Source organism: Astatotilapia calliptera, chromosome 20 (genome assembly GCF_964374335.1).
Source record: "Astatotilapia calliptera chromosome 20, fAstCal68.1, whole genome shotgun sequence".
Taxonomy (NCBI): Eukaryota; Metazoa; Chordata; class Actinopteri; order Cichliformes; family Cichlidae; genus Astatotilapia; species Astatotilapia calliptera.
The window spans coordinates 36,525,328-36,546,687 of record NC_137441.1 but is presented as its reverse complement, the minus strand read 5'-3'; the positions used below and the strand labels follow the sequence as shown (position 1 = coordinate 36,546,687).

Here is a 21,360-nt window from a genome sequence, read left to right as displayed (position 1 = left end):
AGTCCTTTTGTGAAGCTCTTGTGGGTATTTTGACAAAGAATCATTCCTACAAGAGCAGCTACAACTATTTCTAACCTTAAACATTTCATTCAACACTTTTGCACAACTGTTCTTGCAGATAGCAGTAATGTCTTGGTACTACTGTGGATGCTGACACGTCTTTAACACACATTTGTGCAATGTTATGGATGCAGACGGGGTAAAGCAAATCTGACCTGGCGATTGCTCTTATCTGCTCTTTGTGCCAAGAGCTACAACAGAACACTTTCAAATCTGTACAGCTGACTTTTCCTTTTCTTTCCTTCTTTAGCTTTTGGCATCAAAATTACTTGGTTTGTGTCTCTGAGTGAAATATAGACTTTCATATGTTGACCACATGTTGCAAAGCAACCCCCCGAATCTGCAAGCTGTTTTTTTTTTGTTTTTGGTTGTTGCTGTAATTTCAAATTTTGTATGAAGACATGGGTGGTTTTTTTGTATAAAAATGATGCAACATCTGTCAACAATTAGGCAGCTTGTTTTCCTCTCAGCTCGATTATTTGAGTGCCTGAAAACCTGCATTTCTGACTTTAACTGACTTAAACTCTAAGCATTTATCTCAGGGTGCAGCTGCCAAACACATGAAACGTGGAAAAATAAAAGTGTCACAGGTATAAGTTATACTCTCATCAATCATTTGGTTGATTGATGAGAGTATAACTGAGTAAAACTGAATCAGTGTGCGCCCCTCCTGAGATGAACTTTGACCTTATAAAAAATACAATTACCTGGTTATTTTATCTTTTTAGGAAATTGCATGAAAGTTTGTTTTAATTGGTACATGAACTCTTACATATAATGGAAAACTTTTTTGTGAGATAGATAGATAGATAGATAGATAGATAGATAGATAGATAGATAGATAGATAGATAGATAGATAGATAGATAGGTAGGTAGGTAGGTAGGTATCAGTTTCATGCAACAATCCTTACTATGGTATTTGTGTAACTGAGACCTCCTGAAACTGAAGGTTCATAAAAAAAGAATTATGATATTATGATACTGGTCATGGGATCTGTAAGCAAATATTCCTCATATATCCTTCTTCATTATAAAGACCACAGCCTACTCTGTCGTTTCTTTCTCACTTGTGGTTGTACTTTAATATAATATATGGAATATACTGTCAGCATCCTGAGAGTTAAAAAAAATTGGGATCACGTGCGTTAGGTACGAGAAATACTGCTGATCTTTCAAAGAAGATATGGCTCCCCCTTGCTGGACAGGTTTTTCTGGACTGATTCACTATTAATTTAAAACATGCACGTGTCCCTGCTGCAACACACCTGAATAAAATAAACAGGTCATTAGCAAAACTATAGAACTTGACTGCATGCTGAGGTGGCGACCCCTAACAATACTCAAGTAAATCTAAATAAATGTAAGTAAATGTAAGTGTTTGGAAAAATGTACTTCTAAAAGTACTTTTATTGCATGTTTATGTTTATGTTCATTCACTCATGAGATGCTGTAACAGGAATCAATGGCTGAATGGCCACATCAGCAAGCAGTCAAGTTCTGCAGTCTGGCTAATGCCCTAATTTTATTCAGTGTGCTGCAGCAGGGACGCGTGTAAAGAGCTCCCTCGAGGACTGTTTGACACCCCTGGTGTTGGACCATCGCTCTGGATTTAAGCAGCAGAAACATCTGACTGCAGATATCTTTAGTTAAGACGTTTCTGACTCTGAAAGCCAACCAAGTGTTTGCTCGTTCACTATGACATAATGACCCTCAATCGCCATGATCCCTGTGTACCCTGATCATTTACAGGGAATGTGCCTGTGGTAATATTTCAGTGTACTGAACATGTACACAGATCGATGACACGCTATAAAGTTATTGTCCAGATTCCCGGTGTTTTTATCGTGCTGTGATACCCACTGCTTCTACGGCTTCATATGCACCATATATCATTCATCCAAGCAGGCAATCGGCTGGATTTGTTACGACAGTGCTTATCATGAGTCAGTGGCCTTTGATAACACAGTTTGCTGCTTTGCTTCGTGCTTTTTTTGGATGTAGATGCTCATCATGTCCCAGCATGCCTTGCAGAACTACACTGTAAAAAGTTCATCAGTTTAACATTTGGTTAACATAAAGAATTGCTGACACTCCTGTTTATTCGCCACTAGAAAAAGAGTTTCGTGTCCTACTGGACTGTTTGCGGGACCTCAAATGAACACAGGTTAAACACACAGACACACACACAAAATAGCATTGGAATAAAGGCACTATCTGCTTTAATATTATCTACTCTTAACTTGGTTCGTTTGACCACTCAGACTGTTGTAGCGAACCTGACAGTGCACGCAGCAGACTCTAAGAGGTTGACAGGTTTGTTGTCACAGATCAAAAAAAAGCTTTGGGGAAATCCCTCTCCTATATACATCGTGCGAAAGAAAGCACATGTTGCGCTACAACACATGTTGTGTCCAGGAATCTACGCCTGAAATTTAAAAAAAACACACACACAACAAAAACAGCACAAAAAAGGAAGCAGCCACAATGCAGCGCACATCAAAAGCCACCTATGAATGACGCTGTTTTCTAAACCTGCGGGGTGATGTAATGCCTGCCGCTGTTTGCTTCCCTGCAATGGTTTATGAAGAACAATGTCATTGTGTAGGAGCATTCATTATCACTGTGATGACAAATAATTTCAGATTACAGTTACAGTTACAACTTTGTGGTTAAGTGAAACCAGCGGATTATCTGTGACACAGATGAGTTGTAACATTTTACTTTTACAGCACATTTTACCTTAACTGCATTGTCCTGAGGATGTGTAAAGTCTTTTAAGTGTTTTAAGAATTTTTTACTCTTTTTAACTCCAAGCATTGATAATTAAATCCTGGCATTTAGGCATTGGAAGTATGATATTCCCGAGGATTATTTTTCCTAGTTAGGATTAGATTTTTTTTAAGTAGTCCTGGAGACGGACCTTGCATAGAGAGCATGCCTTCACTCTTCTCTCACTTGATTTTATGCAAATGCACAGTTTTAACATAACGAATGCTGTAAATACAAAACGTCTGCAAATAAGTTTTAATGTGAGTCATAGTTCTGAAATTAGGGTACAGTACAAATGTCTAAATATCCTTAGATGTACTTACATCTACATGTTACTGTGCTCTAGAGAATCTGTTTTTCTGCAACAAATATAATGTGTAAAATACCCATCACTCATCATATTTATCATCAGATCATATTTTTTAACCTACTCATATGAGTTTCATGTTTGACCTCAACAGAAATATAAAATCAAAATAATATGGCCACATTATTGTCCTCCATGGCACCTCGTCTGTGCCAAATGAAATGATAAGAAACCACAGGCACACCGCAGGCTTTGACTCCCTTAAAATGTGAAACACTGACAATCTCCAAAAACAGGACAAACTTTATTGCTGACATTTAAACGTCTGTACATCTGAAAACAATTATAAAACCAGTGACTGTACAGTAGCACTTTGGATAATACTAACGTAAAAATTACATTGTATGAAGAGACAATAGATAGGCAAAATAAACCACTCCCCCCTTTTGACAGCCCTCACTGGCCAATGAGAGGGGGAGGAGGGCATGTGTGGATAGAGTATAAGAGAGATGACATCCAGGTGGAACATCACACAGGTGAGCATTCACATTCTGACATCTCCGCCTTTTAATGCCTGAGGATATTACTTTACTGCACCACACGCAGGAGTGCGCCTTCGACGGGTACGTCGATCTTTGCTGTGCTTATTCGCTCAAGTCAGCTTTTTTGTCGTTTCTTTTCATATGATGGTGTCTGATAAGTTAGAGAAGTGCTGTTGAGTTTATGTGTGACGGCTTCTTTCACTTCTCAGTTCATGTTTGACAAAGTTTTGACCACTGGCTCAACTGATGAGGTCGTCTTCTCTTTCCAGATCATCCTTTTGGTATGCTGACAGAAATGGAGACGGTGAGTTTGATCAGATTTTTTTGATACTTTCTCTATTTTTTGTTGGGCATTGTGTGAAGGAAGGAAAGGCATATTTATATATTTATAACTGGATCTGAGTGACAATGTGGTCTTAAATATTACCATGTCATCTATGTATAGACTGAGGGTAAAAGGCTACTGGAAAATGGGCTATGAAAAGCTAAGCCATATGGTACGGTTACCTGCATGTTATCTGTGGCCGTGAAAACACAAACACTTGCATAAATTTGCCAGTCAAACTAAAATACACATGCTTGCAGTGTTGTTCCTCGGCTCTTATCCAAAACACAAACCCTTCAGCACAGAGCTAGGATCAAATTCATTTCATTGGTGCGAGATTAAGTTTTGCAAATGTGTGCTATTTAAATTAATCCTATTATAACAATGAGCTGTGCTCCTTTTTTAGGGCTCTAAACAGAACGAGGCTCATTCAAAATTGATGAATGTGTCCGTCAGTGATCTTCAGATAGCAAAATCATTCACTGTGTGCATCACAGCACAACAGTGGCACACAACAGAACATCAATGGGCTTCATGAGAAGAAAGAAAGAAAACAAAACAAAATGGGTGTTATGTGTCATAGTAACGCCTCAGGCTATCACTGACAATAGATACAACAAATGCAAATGTTCATTATGTCCTGCCGTGTGTGTGTGTCAGATGGCTTATGCAACCGAGCTCAAGCTAAGTGGAGGCAGGGGAGCCTGGAGTGGAGTGGCTCCTTCCTCCTGCCCTGAGGTTGACCTGGAAGTCATCGAGGAGTACCTGCAGGAGCATTCACTGGAGGTCCAGCCTGCACACACGCCTGCATCACCTCTGACCTCAATGGGGCAACATATACACTCCCACCAAGGCAGCAGAATTATAGGTTAGTGTCATGATGGTAATGATGGCCGGGGGGGGAAGATAAGAGAGATGCCAGAGTGTGTCTGAGTGTGGATTATTTCTACATGTATCTCTTTTGTGTTTCTCTATAGAGAATAGTTGGTCAGGTCAGCATGCTTACGAGTGGCACTGTGGCTCTCACAGTGAGGAATACAGACAGCAGCCCCAAGCCTGGCCTAGTCCCCATGACAACCAGTGGGTAAGTTCAAGAACCTCAACTTCCTGGTAAATTTAGCCTTAATTATCTTTTTCATACTGTGTGAGAGGCACGATCAACTCGAAGTAGAATTTAGACTAACATGAGCCATTTCATTGGTGTTGTATATGATTTATAAAGATAGTTACACGTTTTTGTCTGTGTGTGTGTGTGTGTGTGTGTGTGTGTGTGTGCGTGCGTGCGTGCGTGCGTGTGTGTGTGTGTGTGTGTGCGTGTGTGTGTGTGTGTGTGTGTGTGTGTGTTCACCACAGGGACACATAGCATATTCCGATGAGGCATCTGGATACATTGACTCAGATTCCCAGTCCAGTAGCTCCCAGTACCAGGATTCGCCGTCACCATCCTCTGACACAGGGAGCAGGAAGGACAGAGATCCCCTGCCTCTTGCACCACTGTCAGGTAGAGTGGCACACACACACACACACACACACACACACACACACACACACACACACACACACACACACACACACACACACAGACATAGACAGAACCACATTTGAACATGTGTGTAAGAACTAAAACTCTCAACAGCCTACAAATACCAAACGTCTCCCACACAGCATTCTGTTTTCATGCACGCACATATGAGACAGTGTTACCTCATATTTGTATTTACATCCCCTTTTTCCTCCTAAGGAAAGAGGAAGGAGCGGCTGTTCCAGTTCCTGTTTGAGATGCTTCAGACGCCATCGATGCGTAGCTGCATCTGGTGGGTCCAGTCCTCCTCTGGCACATTTCAGTTCTCTTCCCAAAACAAGGAGAGCCTGGCCCAGCTGTGGGGTCGGCGAAAGGGGAATCGCAAGCCCATGACGTACCAGAAGATGGCACGGGCTCTAAGGAACTACTCTCGCACAGGCGAGATTCACAAAGTTAAACGGAAGCTCACTTACCGCTTTGATGAGAAGACGCTAAAATGTCTACAGGGAGACTCAAATACAAAGTAGAAACAATGAGTCTATGTTAGCATAGAAATAGAATAAGGACAAAGGATGTCAAGGGAAATCACTTTGGGTGTCCCATGAATCTCGTGTCTGCTTATTATAGTTCTGTGGCATTTTGAATAACAAATGAATACTGAGTATTTGAAAGCCAGAAGCGGATGCACCGTAGCTCAGAGTCAGTTATACATACAGACCCACATTGTATTCAGTGTGAGGGGAAGAACTGTAAATGCAAACTTCAGGTACAGGCTAGGTGGGAGAGGTGATCTGGCTTTTATCATGTAAATCGAAAAGGTTATTGTAGAACATCTACTTTATAAGTAGAACTTAAATCCTTCAAATAAAAGTAGCATATTTCTCTTCTTTGTGTGTGATTCTGTATCGCAGATATTTAGCAGATACAGTTTACAATCATCTTCTTCATTTTGGTTAAGAAAACATGATCTGTTTGTGTCAAAAATGTCTTTTTTATGATAAAATAAATCTGCACATATTTTCAGAACATCTGACTATATGCTTGTGTGTGTGTGTAAAATGCTAAAGATAACCCGCACAGTGCATGTGGCTGAAATAAACACAGACATGGACGGACAGACCTGCACCCACAGCCAAAATTGTATGCAAAGTGAGCATGCAGGGAAAAACCGCCACTAAAAACAGACGTGTTAATCAGTAACATCTAAAGAGTTTGCACACACAGAAGCGAGCACACACAGATACACACCCTAACTTTGATGAGAAGTAGACTTTTTTTTCTATAAAGCTGCCAAACTGAGTGTCAATCCCAAGTTAAATAAACAATAGTACCTATTGTACTATTGTACTAGTACTTGATTTATAGAACACACTCACAGGTTTTGTTCCAGTAGTTTCTTCGTGCCACATTTGCAATGTCAGGTAGTAAAAGTGACTCATTGGTGTATCATGTATTGTATTTCTGTATGATTTTGACCTGTTTCGATACTTTCATTCCAAAAGAAAGGCAGAAAAGAAATTCTACCTTTTCCTGAAATCCACGTTTCCTTTACTGCGGTTACCAAGTACCTCGTGGCTTAAAATTTAACAGTCAAAACTAAGATCTACTCTTGTAGATCATTCTCTCCACTAGTAAAGACTAGTGATTTTTATCCTTAAGCTGTAAGGCTCAGAGTAAAATGCAACTGTAATAGAAATTCAGTCAGGTAATAAATATAACCATTATATGTCATTAAAAACCTTTGTCTTTATGGGACTTTTGTTTGCATGAAAGCTTTCGCTTTTGATTCATTTGATACGTGTTGCTGAGGACACATCTCTACTTGGACTTGTCGTAACAGAACTTTTAAATGTCATCTTGCTGCAACTCCAACTTTCCTTCACCCCCCACAGCACGAAACACACCCCTTTTGTGGAAAAGCCACATTTACATTATTGGGAGTAGGGAAAGGCTCTTCACTTACTGATGAAATACAGATGGCGTCTCCATGGAGTGCATGCCTGTTGTTCGTGCACGTACAAGCGCATGCATGTTCGCATATAAAAAGTGTCAGCTCAGTGCCTTTGTTGCTAAATTGAAGCGAAAAGCAACAAGAGACAAACCATCGAATGTGTTGGATGTTACTCAGCTGCCTTCGAGGAAACTCGTTCTGTCATTCGTAACAGCTTCTGGTTGTCTTGCTCTAATGGCTGAATGGAGCTGGGTGGCCTACACAGTACTGGAAGTGCTTATTGCTGCAGCATGTTGCTTTGGTAACGTGTTGGTGATGTGTGCTGTGTGTTTCGGTATCCGGGATTCCCTTCGGGAACCGACATTCTGCTTCCTCGTGTCCTTGGCAGTGGCTGACTTCCTTGTGGGTGTGGCCGCTGTGCCCCTTGCAGTATTATTGGATGGCTGGGTGAGTCTAATCCCTGAGTTGTGCCTGCTTCTCAGCTGTGTTGTGCTGGTGTTGACGCAGGCATCTGTGCTGTCACTGCTAGCAATTGCTGTGGACCGATACCTGCGGTTGCACACACCACTCAGGTGAGGTGAACTCTGGGTCTCCTGTTTTGTGAGTGAACACTGTGATATTTTCAGGTTTTCCCTTTTATTGTGCTTTATCCCTCTTTCAGATACAAAGCCTTGGCCACACAAAGGCACACATGGATCGGCGTGTCTGTTTGCTGGATGCTTTCATGTCTCCTTGGCTTCACTCCTCTATTCGGCTGGCACAATTACTCCTCCCCAGCATCTGATTCTACCAACACATCTTCCACTTCTTTCATCCGTCCGCCGTGCACTTTCCTCTCAGTTATCTCCCTCCCTTTCATGGTCTACTTCAACTTTCTCGGATGTGTCATGGCACCCCTGCTGGTCATGACCCTCCTCTACACTCGAATCTTTTGGAGCCTACAGGGACGTCTAAAGGACAGCTGCCCTCAGTCCCGGGCCTCTCTGCTCAGGGAGAAGAGGCTGGCCTGCTCCCTGGCTCTCGTCCTCATCTTGTTTGCTGGCTGCTGGATTCCTCTCCACCTGATGAACTGTCTGCTGTTGTTTCAAGGCCCTCAGGCTGTCACACAGGGAACGCTCTATACAGGCAGGTGACAGTACTTTTTCTAGCCCTTACGCAGTTTGCAGCTGGTTGTTAAATATTCGAGAGCATGTGACTCATTAACACCACTTGCTGTGAAATGTAACACTAGCCAATCCAAATGTTCCAGGTATTCTCCTGTCTCACGCCAACTCAGCAGTCAACCCTGTGATCTATGCCTGTCGCATTCCAAAGATCCAGCAGGCCTACGGTCAATTATGGAGGCGCTTCCTTGCGTGGTTAAACTGTTGCCATCGGGAAAAAGCAGGTTCGCAGGTCATTAACATGCAGCTGAGCCATTAACATACACATCTGGATAAAGATGGAAAAGCAGTCTCCAATAAGGGGCCTTTTGGACTTTGTCAGGAAGTTTGTATCTGCTCATAGAGTCTGTGTTCAACCATCATGTAAAGCTTTATTAAAGCGAATCACATAGACTGGGGAAAGAAGCCAGTTGAGTGTAATTTCCATTTATGGATATTTGTGCAAACTTTATTCTACAGATAGCAATTTCCTGTGTCTCCACTAGAGGGCGGCACACACTAACCATCGGCACAGCTCCTGTTCGACGACAATCACAACTGCAGTGTGTGACAAATAATTTCAAGCTGCCATTCACTGATTTTTGGACAACTTATTTAAGACAAATGTGACTTTATTAAAATGTACATCTTTTAAAAGCACATAAGTTAACACTTCCAGTCAATTCAACACTAATCATGCTGCGTGTCTTCCTCCTCCTTTTTTATTATATCTGGCAATAAACGTCATACTTGAGCCATGAGCATGTGTTGTATGTTCCTCAGTGTGCAGCGAGCTCCTCAGGGAAGGCAATAGACTGTATAGTTATCACCTGAGCAGGGTGCAGTCCCACCCACCAAACTATACAACCTACTACCTCACCCTGTCAGAGCCCAAGTCAAACACACCCCAGGTTCACCTTTCTAAAAATGTTGGGCCTATTTACCTGCTCGGCGTGAAAACAAGAATAAGACTGCTGAAAGCTCGTGTTTTTGCTTGGAGACGGCAGTCGGCGAGCGGCTGACTCGGCTGTCTCTTGGGAAAGACAGTAGATTGTATAGTTATTTAAAAAAGAGGTTACACAACCCCACAACTATTCAATCTACTACCTCAGCTCCAAGGACAGCATCCACGTTGCTTCAACATCGAAGATCCGCAAAGGTATCCTTCCTGCAACGGCACAAAGAAAGAAAGCGCTCAATAATAATAACTAACTCACTGAAATCATCTGGTTATTCAAGTTTTATTCTCGTGTACTTTTAAAAGTTACATTTTTCACAATATCTTCGAGTGATGTGTTGAAATTCAACCTCTGCAAAAAGCAGCCTCGTTGCATTTTTGCTTTTGTTCTCCGTGTCTGTTTTATTTGGTTTAAAATAGGTACGGCTCAACGTCACGAGTGAAAGTGCTCACGCCCTCACGCCAACAAGTCTTCAACTGCCAAGATTTGGAGAAACATTTATCGCTTCTAAACAAAAGAAGATCCTCACGATCGACCCCGTTTTTCTGTAACGTCTTTAAGAAACACGTTCCGCTAAAATAAATCAGAGGCAAATCATTTTAACGGTGAGTGGACGACGGAAAGTGAGAGCACTAATGTGTGAAAGCCCAACAAACAACTCACTGGCTTCCTGAGACTCTGGCATGTGATCGAAAGAGAGAAAAAAAGCGAGCTGCTCGATTCTGTGCCAGGAATCCTCCGTTTTCGCCAAAAACTGAGCTCATTGCAGCGGCTATCCCTGTGCAGGCTGGCTGCTGCTCCTCAGACGGAGGTACACACACAGATGCCTGCAAATATGGCTTCCACCAGCTGCCTCTCATTGAATACAAAGCTGGGATTCTGCCCCCCAAAACACAACAACGAAACACAAAATGGCGTCTTGCACATCGGCCATTTTAGGTCTGCTTTAAAACACTGTAAGGGTCTACCTTTTAGGTTTTTCGTGAGCTTGCTGCATCGTGATGAAGAAAGCACAGCTGTTCTATCAGGAGTGATGGAGAGTCAGTCCTGTGCCAACACTAAGGCGAAGCCAAAAGAGCCAGACGACACTCTATCACGGAGCGAGAGGGAAACTCTAACTTTACTTATCAGGCAGCTGGACGAAGCCACGACCGCGTGCAGCATGTTTCTGTCCGTGTAATGTTTCAGTAGCACCCTCACAGAGCGGGCAGGCATTTTGCTCTGTTAAAGTTTGATTCATTTGGGAAGTCGTTGCTTCTCCTTCAGCCATTACCAGTTAAACTATTGCTAAACATGAGATAAAGATTAGCTCCGTGCACATCAGGTTGACATGCCAGTAACTGCGGGGTTAATGAGTGGCAGACAAACGCCAGGCCGGGGCCTCAGACTAACAGAGATGAGGTTAGAAGGTACACCGCCTGCATAAATTAGCATACAGCCACGACCCCTGAGACTTGGTCCAGACCAGCCTATAGTTAGCATGCAGTAGACCCTGCTAGACTGACTACAGAAGACCAGACAGACAGAATGGGTGGGGGTGCGCTGGCGTGACGCCCGACTCTGTCACCACGCCAGTGACAGATCTATGGGCTCTGCTTAGTCGCCAAGAAACGTCCCCCGACTGCAGCCGCGTTCGGAGGACGAGGCTGATACGACACAGCGCTCTCGGAGAAATGGGTCAAGTTAACGAAGATTTAACAAGACATCCGAGTAGGAAAACATGCACACAATAAATGCTGGTGGGGAGTTCTGTGCTTTCTGGGTTAATTGTCCAAAACCGGAGTCGACGCGGTCAGTCACGTGCCGGGCGCAGATATTTTCCGTGGCGCTTACAGCAGGTACGTACGTCCCGGCTGGCCCGATAACTTTTTCTTGAAAATAAACGCAGCTCTCGTCTGCGGGGCAGCTGGAGGAACTTGGAGAAATCTGGCCTTCTGAGCTAATCCCATCTGCCTATCAGACAGACTGTGCATCTGTCACAGCAGAATCACGGCTGAATGTTTGTAAATTCACAGCGGCGGTTTCAGTGTAAGCCAAGAAACGTGGGCCTTGTCCACTCGTACCCTCTGATAACACGACTCTGCTGTGACCAACCAGGATGTGTTTTTCTGGAGGCGATTTCCTGCTTCGGCCTTGTCATCCTTCTCTGGGTGACAGTCACACGTGTATTTCGAGGTTTCCAAAAGCCTCTGACAGTTTGAGCTCTTTGGCATCACTTTTCTCTATAAAGCCCACAGAATAAAATTTCAACATCAAGTCTTTTTATACCAGTTACTAAACTGGGAGGCCTTTTTAAGAAACACTTTGCCTTCATTGTGTTTTTAGAAAGAAGCCAAAGTGGACTTTTGTGGACCGCAGACTAAAATCAGAATGGATGGTTTAATGTTTTAATGGACATATTGACCACGCCGTGCCCGCTCATTTTGTCCTCTCTTCTTTCTTTCTAAACATGTCGATGTCAAACAAAGAGCAAACGCCATTAAAACGGCGAGCAAAGGGAACCAGGTTTTACAAACTTCACGTCTCCACATTAAAACAAACAGAAACCCACGTGAAAAAAAGGATTAAGAATATAATGGAAACCAGCCTTAGCTCCTCTCCTCCACTGACGGGAGGATTCAGACTTTGTCCCCCACCGGGCGATTTATTCCTTGTCCGATGCAAACAACGTAAACACGCGGGTTAATTATCGAATCTCAGAACACTCGCAGCATACCCAGTTGCCAACAAAAGTCCTCAAAATTGGAGCAGATTATCGCAGGAAGCAGAGGCAGGAAAACACCTATTGGCTCGCCTGGTCCCTCGGTCCGCGAGACAGAATGAATGTTTGGCACAGACACAACGGACGGGGCACCACACCATTGGTACAGGTTCTTGTGTGTTTCTCTCTCTTTCGCTCTCTGAGCTTTGTGCCAAGAATGGACAGAGTCTGTGTGCCAGGCAGAATTTCAATAAGGGGAGTAAGGAGGTGGAGGTGGTGGTTAAAGAGGGGGAGGAGCGGTGGCGTTGATGGAGGAAGTAAGCCACAATAGATGGCAGAGTGAAGAATTCCCCGACTGACTGCTTGTCTAACTCACGTCCATTCTTACTGATCCTCTTAAAAGCACCATGGTGACTATCACACAAGCTTTCATCCTCCCACTCTCTCAGGAACGTCCTGCATTAGAGGACGAAGGAGCACTGAGCCTCTACCATCCCACTTGGCATGGTGCCCGCTCTGATGTTCTGTATATCCTCATTAGCTAGGCACAACACACAGCTCACGCTCGCATGTATGCAGAGATATGCTGCCATATGTGTGTACTAACACAACCGTACACTGGTACAGACAACACAGCACAGTTGCTCAAACTGTGGGCATTAAAGGAGCTCAGTTGATCTTGATTAGATGAATGGTAATTAAATAAAAAGGCTTCCAGGCTTTTGCGATCAGTGTTTTGGTTTTGTGCAGTAGATGGCTGCACAGACAAATGCTGAACTGACATGAGTCAGCCTGAGCGCTGGATAAACATGCTGGACAGTTTGTTTGAGGAAAAGATATATGACCCAGATACGCCAAGAGCATATGGGAGTCACTGTGCTGACTATCAGCTTCCAACAACAACCTGACCCATAGATACACATATAGACAAGGAGCTATGGCTGACAGGCCAAACAGCCAATCTGCAGGCTTGGGCTGTGTGGACAGTCCTCCAAGTAGTCGAATGACTAGTGTGTGTCTCTAAAATCTCCGAATGAAGAAAGGTCGCTTTCCTCCTCTCCATCTACTTTCTCTGTCCTCTCATCTCCACTTGTCTATGCTTTTGCTAATGTGCTAATGAGATGTGTGGTTACCATGGTTTCAAATGTTTCTGATAGCTCAGAATCCTGGCCTTGCATGTCGCTACACGCCCACATGTTAGAGCATTTACAAATGCCACACGGTGCAGACTGTACACAAGCATGCACGTATACAGCATATAATCACAAACACTTGGAAAGGTATGCCCTTTCAAAGCCAGTGCATGTGTGCGCGTGTGCATGTGCATATTTGTGCACATGCACACAAAGAGAATGCGTGCAAAAGTGCAAAGCAGTGTATGTCAGGACGAAACAGCTGCAGCTTCCTGCATGAGAAGAGAAACTTCCTGTTGCTTCGCTCCAAACCGCGGTCGGTCAGCCAAGATATCAACCAATCAGCTATGTCGAGGCTGAATGAAGGAAGTAAGCCTGACTGCCTCTAGGAGAAAAACTCAGAAGCATTATGAGGCAACACGATAAGTTCATCTGAGGATACGAGAGGGGCGGGGAAAGAGCACTCCCACTCCTACCTCTCTTTCTATCTCTGTAACTTTTGATCTCTATATTTTTTCAAGCCCTTTTTCCTCTTAACGTTTGTCTTTCTTTAGTACCACATTTTGATATGCAAAAAATCCAAAAAACAAACAAACAAAAACTAGTTTACTTTTGTTATGCAGCCATTTGCCACTTTATGCGAAAGATAAGCATTCAGAAAAAATAGAGACTTGACAGAGTAGCATAGCCGCTAATTGTGAGGGGTATGATGAAAAGGTCTGATGGTGTTCACTGTTTACACGTGGCATGAAGGCGCCATTTTAACACCAACCCATATTTAGATGCAATATGCAGCTCTGGCATAAAGTTGTCCAGTTAGGTTCCTAATTACATGTACAGTAAGCAGATATTTCAATGTAATATCTGACCAACTAAATTTGGTTAAATTATTGCAACGGCTCTTGGTCAATATGCACAGTCGCTTGTCTAATTCAAGTGCAGTGTTCTGGTCTCTGACATACAGCTGTAATCAAAATTACCCTTATATACGACAGTTTTACATGTTGCCTAAATACACACCAGTCACACAAATGCTACCGCTCATCTTTAAATTTCTTCTTCTCATGTGGCGTGTCAAAAAACAACAACAACAAAACCAAATAAAACAAAACATTCGTCTCACTACTGAAAAAACCTTTTTCTTTACAGCATCGTCAGTTTCATTTCTGCCCAATGCTTCCTCTGAAATGTAAAGTATATAAAGATGTTAATGACGCAGTGTTGTAGCAGCTACCTTTTGGCAAACAGACACAACTCTAGACTGAAAAAGCATAAAACTGGACACACAACTGCACCAGCAAACATGTTTCTGTGAAACTTCTGCCATATATCAGACTTTTTACAGTGGCTAGAAACAAAGGAAGTAAATATTGTCCTTATATTATCTCTATCGCCATGGCCCCGGATGATAAGAGATTTGTGCCTCACTCGTCCCATAACAGCTCTTCAACACTGGTTAGCACCTATACTTACACTAACCTGAAGCTTACAACCATTCTCAAGCCACACAACCCTCTGAGGTCAGTGAGTAACCAAGAAGGCCTGTCGTCCCTCCTACCAGTCTCCACAGAGACACCTGTTCAATACAGAAAACCACAGAAAATACTGTTGACCCCCCCGTCAGAGCCTGCTGTCCTGCGGCAAAGAGGGGTTCAGGTTAAGACAGAAAGAGATAGAAACACCAGGGGAAAGAAGACTGTCAGCAGGGAGTCGCAGTGTCCCTCTGAGCTCTAGAAAAGTTTCTCCTGTCATGTACATTGAGCCAAAATGGCGCCGAGGAGAGTGCGGCGTGGCAACCGATAACAACAGACAACGTTTAGGAGAAAGACCACGATAAAGGACAGAGAACAGGGCGAGAGGAACTCGGGGAGACAGACTGCAGGGAAAAGGTGTCACAGGATTAAAAAAAGGGAAATACCTGAAGCCTGTAGTGAGCGGCGGGCTGGGCCGGACGACTGACGGAGAAGAGGGCCGTGATGGCGGGAAGAAGGGAAAAGAGAGGAGTAGAGCACACCCTCTGAGAGCTACACCCCCTTCCCACAATCCCCTCCTACTGGCGTGAGTGCGTCTGTCCGTACACGAGGTGACAGAGGGACGTCTGCTCACACACAGCCACTGTGACACACACGCGAAAAGAAAATACATACACACACAAACGACAATATCAAACACACCAACAGCAAAGAGGTCCAAAACAGACCAGCAGTAGACTTGCATTACTGTCAGTGGCGTATAACCAAAACAGAGTCAAACACGAGAAGACGCCAACAACAGAGGAGTTAAGAACACAGACATACACATAATCAAATCACCAGCCTTTGGATCACCCTCTGCTCTGCCCTGTGCTGTGTTTGCCTCGGTCTGCCAGCCCACTTTGGCACCGCTGCCAAGAGGGAAGGAGAGAGAAAGGAGGGGAGGACGGGAGGAGGTGGGGGGTGCAGAGACACAGAAAGAGGAAGGGAGTGACATGCTGTAGCGAGAGAAGGAACAGAAAGAGGAGGAGTCCGAGAAAAGAGTTAAGACTGAGAGTGTGCCACAGAAAGACAAGGAAACAAAGTACGAGAAGAAACGTCAAGTGTCGTGAGCCGACGCGGCGACACAAAACAGTCCGGTATCGGCTAACGTACACCTTTATTATCCAATATCCAAAACGCACCTCTGTCCACATACCCCACTCATACTATCCTGCAGCAACAGACAGATGGCGAGAGAGACAAGCAGATCCCGACACTTCTGCCATATTGTTGCATCTCACCATGTTCATACAGTCAATAGATTTTTTTTAAAGAAGCTCAAACTGGCTTGAGATTTCTTATATACGCTGTTGGACTTTTGTTTTTCAAGTTCTCTCACCAGAAAAAGGATTCCTGGCAGACTTCCTGTCTTTTTTGACATCTCTGTTCTGCCCGTTTTTCTTTGCGTCTCCCCTCAATCCGTCCTCTCTCCCTCCATTGGGGATAATATCAGCCCTCGTGAGAGGGAGGGCTTTGAGAGAGTTCAGCTAAATGAATCAATGAGCAGGGAGGGTGGATACTTTCCCCCCCTGCCTTTGGCATCCTTCCCAGGTTTCCCTTTGCTTTCTCACCCGAGCATGATAGTTCAACACCAATGCAGATCTTGGATCAGCGAGCTGTCGCCTCTAGATGACCTCAATCATTAGGAGAGAAAACATAAATCCATCTGCTCATTAATGGCCGACCTTCTCTGTAGCCAGCTTGCGGGCCAATCATTGGTGCTGAAGCGGGTATCCCAAGCCGAGCCAACCAATCAGCACTCACCTCTGAGCTGATGTCATTTTGAAAATACTGAGTGTAACTCTAAAAAAACCCAGGAACACTCTTCTACCATTCGATTCAAGCAACCAATTACAGACAAAAAGCAAAGCTTGTTTCGAGTGAAACGCCTAATTCGTTGTCGCAGCTGCTGTAATAATAGCGGCGGAGTCCTCTGACTGGCCAAACAGATACCAACACACACATTACCAGAGGCTTCTCTCAGTCTTCAAACACCAACTGCGGACACAAAGCAGACCACAATAGCCCAGCTTCTCTGCTTGAACACCACAAGTCTTTTCTCAAAGACAGGACAATGGACGCACACACACATACACACACGTTCATACTGTACACACGCACGCACACACACACGTGGTGTGAAGAATCCGGTTCTTCTATGGAGGCTCAGATTCAGGCAGCAGGTTGGACAGCCCCTCAACCCTGACGTCACGTCTCCTTTGTTGTTTATGAATTTATTTCTCTCCTCAGCTGAACTCTCTGAACTCAAAGTCCCCACACCCCTCCATTACTTCCCTCCCGCCCTGTCCTCAAGCCCTACATTTACCCCCTGCCAACAAAGGCGGGCAAATACAGTATGGCTTTAACAAGGAAGAAGAAAAGAAAAGGAGAGACGGGCAGAAGGCAGACACAGAGACGCGAGACAGAAAGATCGAGAGAAAGGAGCTCAGATGTCTTTCTCACTTTTTCTTTTCCTCCTTTTCTTCTTCGATCGCTCTCCGTGTGTCTTCCTGCTTGGCTTGTAAAAGTTTCAGCTGCGAGGCGGGCCGGCCTCTTTTGGCAGCCCTCCAACTCTCGACTCTCCTGTCCCCCTGCAAGAGAGAAAAGGAAGGGAGGACAAATATAGTCACAGCTAGACGGCACTGTAAAGTTGTAGATACAGATGCACTCTAAATGCACAGCAGGTTTTTCTTACACACACTTCACACTAATCCATAAAGGAAGAAAGCACCGTGGGGCATTTTGTCAACATTTGCCACCAGTTTTCAGTAAAGCATAATCCAGCGGATAATAAGTAAACTACAAGCTAATCACTGTGTGAGCCACCGTGTGTATTTTCAAAAGGCACATTGTGATGTTTGCCTGCCTTTAACTGGCTCTGCCAGCTGAATTTGATAACTGTGTGTTTTGGTGTTCACACCCAGTTCACACAAGGACGCGCCGCCCGTTTTATTTCTCCTGGTATCAATAACCTGAGCAACTCGGGTGCTTGCATGCACAGTTATATTTACTGTAGCACACAAAAACCTCTACCTGCCAAATATTTGCATTAATTCAAAACACATAACCTGTGTAAATGGGCCCTGTTTCAAAGTCTAGGCAGACACACACACAGACACACACACAAGACTGACAAGTTACACTGTTACTGATTTACTCACCTTGGTTTTCGTGCAAGATCACACACACCGATACTTCTAATGCTGATGTATTTACTCATAAACTGTATCCTAATCAATTAAAAAATGAACTTATATTGTGCTTTACTACTTACTATATACTTTATAACAGGTCAGGCTTATTTACAGGTTAAGTATCTTCTCTTAATATAGGTTAAAAAAATTTAAATAGATATTTATTAATTTTTTCTGATCTACATAAGAAAATACAAAATCATATTTATATTTCGACATTTAACAAATAGGGTTAACTTAAGTAAAACATGTTATATATAGCTGCTCAAAAAAACATAAATCATAAATCAACATGAAGAGTAGATTTAAGAGGCCTTAGCCTCAGAATTATTACATTCCCTCTTCTATTATGTGTAAGGATAAACTTAGCTACTGATTATGAAATGTGAAATACTGTAAATGTTTATTGAATGCTGGTCTACAGTCCGTGACCTTAGCGCAACATTGAGTCACCTTCAGCTAACTTATCTCTAAAAACTAAATGTAGCTTCTCCAGTAGCTCCTTATTAAACTAGATGTTGAAGAGCATTTTAAACACAGAAATTTTTAAACAAAATAAATAAATAAATTTAAAAAACGCCAAAATAAAAGTTCACGTTTCCTAAAATGACAGATAAAGTTTGCGCTCACCTGTGGGAGACTCTAGAGGAGAGAAACAGAGGCTAGCCCCACTAGCTTGTAGCCTGACTGTAACTTATATAGGGATGAAAGGGGTCGCCAAAGGGGCTGGACATGTGGGCCTATATGAGCAGGTGTAACCCAGCAGTTAAAATAGGAAATAGTAAATAAAAAACGTAAGCGTGAGGTTAATTTGTATAAAAGAGCATCTCAACAAACACGAGCAGCTCACTGACTGTGGTCAAAGTACCGTTTTTTTGTACTTTGTTCAATGGAGATTGATGTGGCGCTCCATCTAGTGGTAAAAGGGGGTAAATGCATACACTCTTTGGCTGAAGATGTATCATTGTGGACCACTTAATTTTCTGATTTTTATTTTTCTTACAGGACGATATTGCATGTTTTAGCTTAGATAAACAGAACTGTATATTTCATTAATAGTGTTAATAGTAACGGTGTGTGGGGGAGGGATTTCTAAAGGTCCGTTCCTATGCAGCACACAATGGCTTTAGAAGGTGAGTAAAAGTTAGTATGAGGAATAATACATGTAAAACTTACCAAAACTTGCTTGGTTAGATTAGCTTGAATAGTTTCCAGGGTAGATGCATTCAAAATTGCATTGTGCATTTCCTGCCATTCAAGAAAGTTTCCATTATCAAGTGTTTCCTACAATCCGGAATAATCTAGCCTCCAGCACTCTGAGTGTGGATGAGTATTGAAGGATAAGAGAGAGAGAGGCTTATTCAAGATAATTTAATTAAAAACATGCAACACAAAAGCAATGACAAAAAATGAAATAATAAAATGAATGAAAATGAAACATAAATAATTTAGTCATTGCATTAGGTTAGTAATGTCAAAGCCCAAGGGAAGAAACTACTGGTGGCATGCTACTTGTGTGCAGCTTGTCAAATGGCAGCAAGGCAAACAGGTTGTGACTGGCTATTTAGCCTACTTGCAGTAACGGAATAGAAAATATAATCTTTTAAAAAATGGAGAACCTCTTCAAAGTTCATAATAGCTATCCCTTTTGTTTTGAATTTTATACCTCCACCTTTCTGCTCAGTCACTCTGAAGTGTTTCTAAAAGCTCAGTGAAAAATGAAATACCTGATCTCCACTTCAGCCGGAGTCCTCACTGGGAAAGGATAGCACTTTGTAAAGGCAGGCTGAGATGCAGACATGTTTGCACATGTCAAAATTAAACCAGGAAAATTCAGCCAATGTTTTAAAAAAGAATCTTACTGCTGCTGCGTAGTTTTCTCTCTGATGTCTATCACCAAGCACCAAATGTTTCTCAGTCACTGTGACTTGCACAAATCATCCAGATCGGTTTTGAAATCTTAGATTTTTACCATCAGATTTCTGGTAATGCCATTCTTCCTAATTCATCTACAACTAAAAGATCAAGCATATTCATGCGTTTCCTAAAATCAGAGGGCTAATTAAAAACAAAACAAACCCACAATTTGCCACTTATTTCTTTGGTCAATGCAACTGACAGCTGTCATGCTGTCCTTTTAAAATACCCATGACTAAGGTGCTACTGCCCTCCAGTGGCCACATGAAAGGACAACCCCAGACCAAGATGCTGTCAGGGGGTTAAAAGTTCTCTTGTCCCTACTGGCCCTGCGCTTCTTCTTGTTCACCGTTCCTGGGAGTTTAGTTATGCTCAGCCTTTCCTTTTCTTATGTGACATTTGAGCCATACATTTTAGCATTAAAGAATCCAACCAGATACAGAGAGGGCAGGTAGATAGGTCTTAGGGGGGCACAGTTGGGGGTCCTGCCCCAGAAATATATTCATTTCCTGCCTTCTCCTGGGTTTTTGCAAACCCATTTTTCCTGCCTCTGTTTTTCTCTAATCTAAGAAAAGCACAAAACACTGACACCAGGTGGCAGTTTAGTATATACTAAATACACTGCATTGGTGCCCCCAGGCACAAAAACCTTAAGAAATGCACAAAACAAGGTGAGCCAATAGTTTCCTTAGGGCAAGGCACCTCATTAGTTATCAAAATGAATACCAAGCAGCACAAAGCAGCATGCGTCTTCCAATTGTATATTGCGATTCAATTAAAATAGCCCATGTCACTTGTTATACGAGCCCCCTCAGTGATCCTAAGGCAGATGCCCATTTGGACCTGGTAGCTAATTCAGTCTTAGTATCTATGTAGGGGAGACCGGGGATAGTTGTAACATTTTTGACATTTCTGTCTGTAAATTGGAGCTCTTTTAAGGTAGTGGATTCAAAATGTAATGCAAAGTATTTACATGTCTCTGCTATTAAATAGTGCAGCTATTTTCTCTGCAGCACAATTACCCATTGCATGGTATGGTCTCAAACACAAAGAGTGAAATGTTACAATTAACCCCATAGTCTGGGTTAGTTGTAACATTTCCTGGGGTGAAATGTAACACAATGAAATAAGGGTACTAACGAAACATTAACATGTAATCTTTGTTTATTCAACACATGAATGCACTTACATCCATTTATGTAGCTGTGTGTGTGTGTGACAGAATGCAGAAATCTAACTTTGAGCATATTCCAACCCCCCAAAAAAGACAAATTATGGAATTTTCTGCAACTGAATATTTCCTTAATTTTGGTTGGTCTTCCT

At 42.9% G+C, this 21,360-nt stretch overlaps 2 protein-coding genes and 1 long non-coding RNA gene across 7 annotated transcripts; 2 read left to right on the top strand and 1 right to left on the bottom strand.

The window, feature by feature from the left end:
- Positions 1 to 1,323: 1,323 nt before the first annotated feature.
- Positions 1,324 to 6,552, top strand: LOC113012949 (uncharacterized). 3 transcript variants are annotated; one of them, XM_026153423.2, is made up of 6 exons: positions 1,324 to 1,421; positions 3,949 to 3,983; positions 4,665 to 4,872; positions 4,982 to 5,088; positions 5,358 to 5,505; positions 5,746 to 6,552. In XM_026153423.2, exons 2-6 carry the CDS (start codon positions 3,963 to 3,965, stop codon positions 6,051 to 6,053), a joined length of 792 nt encoding a protein of 263 aa, XP_026009208.2. In that variant the 5' UTR covers positions 1,324 to 1,421; positions 3,949 to 3,962; the 3' UTR covers positions 6,054 to 6,552. The 3 variants fall into 3 exon arrangements, with proteins under 3 accessions (XP_026009208.2, XP_026009209.2, XP_026009207.2); XM_026153424.2 differs by lacking the exon at positions 1,324 to 1,421 and adding an exon at positions 3,044 to 3,760; XM_026153422.2 differs by lacking the exons at positions 1,324 to 1,421; positions 3,949 to 3,983 and having other exon boundaries at positions 4,530 to 4,872.
- LOC113012968 (uncharacterized) lies at positions 3,423 to 17,520 on the bottom strand. Of its 2 annotated transcripts, none has more exons than XR_013904029.1 (3): positions 17,390 to 17,520; positions 15,331 to 15,527; positions 3,423 to 9,787 (listed from the first exon to the last, which is right to left on the bottom strand). It is a non-coding gene; the product is annotated as an uncharacterized LOC113012968 (long non-coding RNA). The 2 variants fall into 2 exon arrangements; XR_013904028.1 differs by lacking the exon at positions 17,390 to 17,520 and adding an exon at positions 15,710 to 16,232.
- Positions 7,514 to 9,380, top strand: LOC113012942 (adenosine receptor A3). 2 transcript variants are annotated; one of them, XM_026153406.2, is made up of 3 exons: positions 7,514 to 8,049; positions 8,139 to 8,602; positions 8,727 to 9,380. In XM_026153406.2, the coding sequence occupies exons 1-3, from the start codon at positions 7,514 to 7,516 to the stop codon at positions 8,897 to 8,899; spliced, it is 1,173 nt and encodes a 390-aa protein (XP_026009191.1). In that variant the 3' UTR covers positions 8,900 to 9,380. The 2 variants fall into 2 exon arrangements, with proteins under 2 accessions (XP_026009191.1, XP_080150607.1); XM_080294481.1 differs by having other exon boundaries at positions 8,139 to 8,606.
- Positions 17,521 to 21,360: the final 3,840 nt, after the last annotated feature.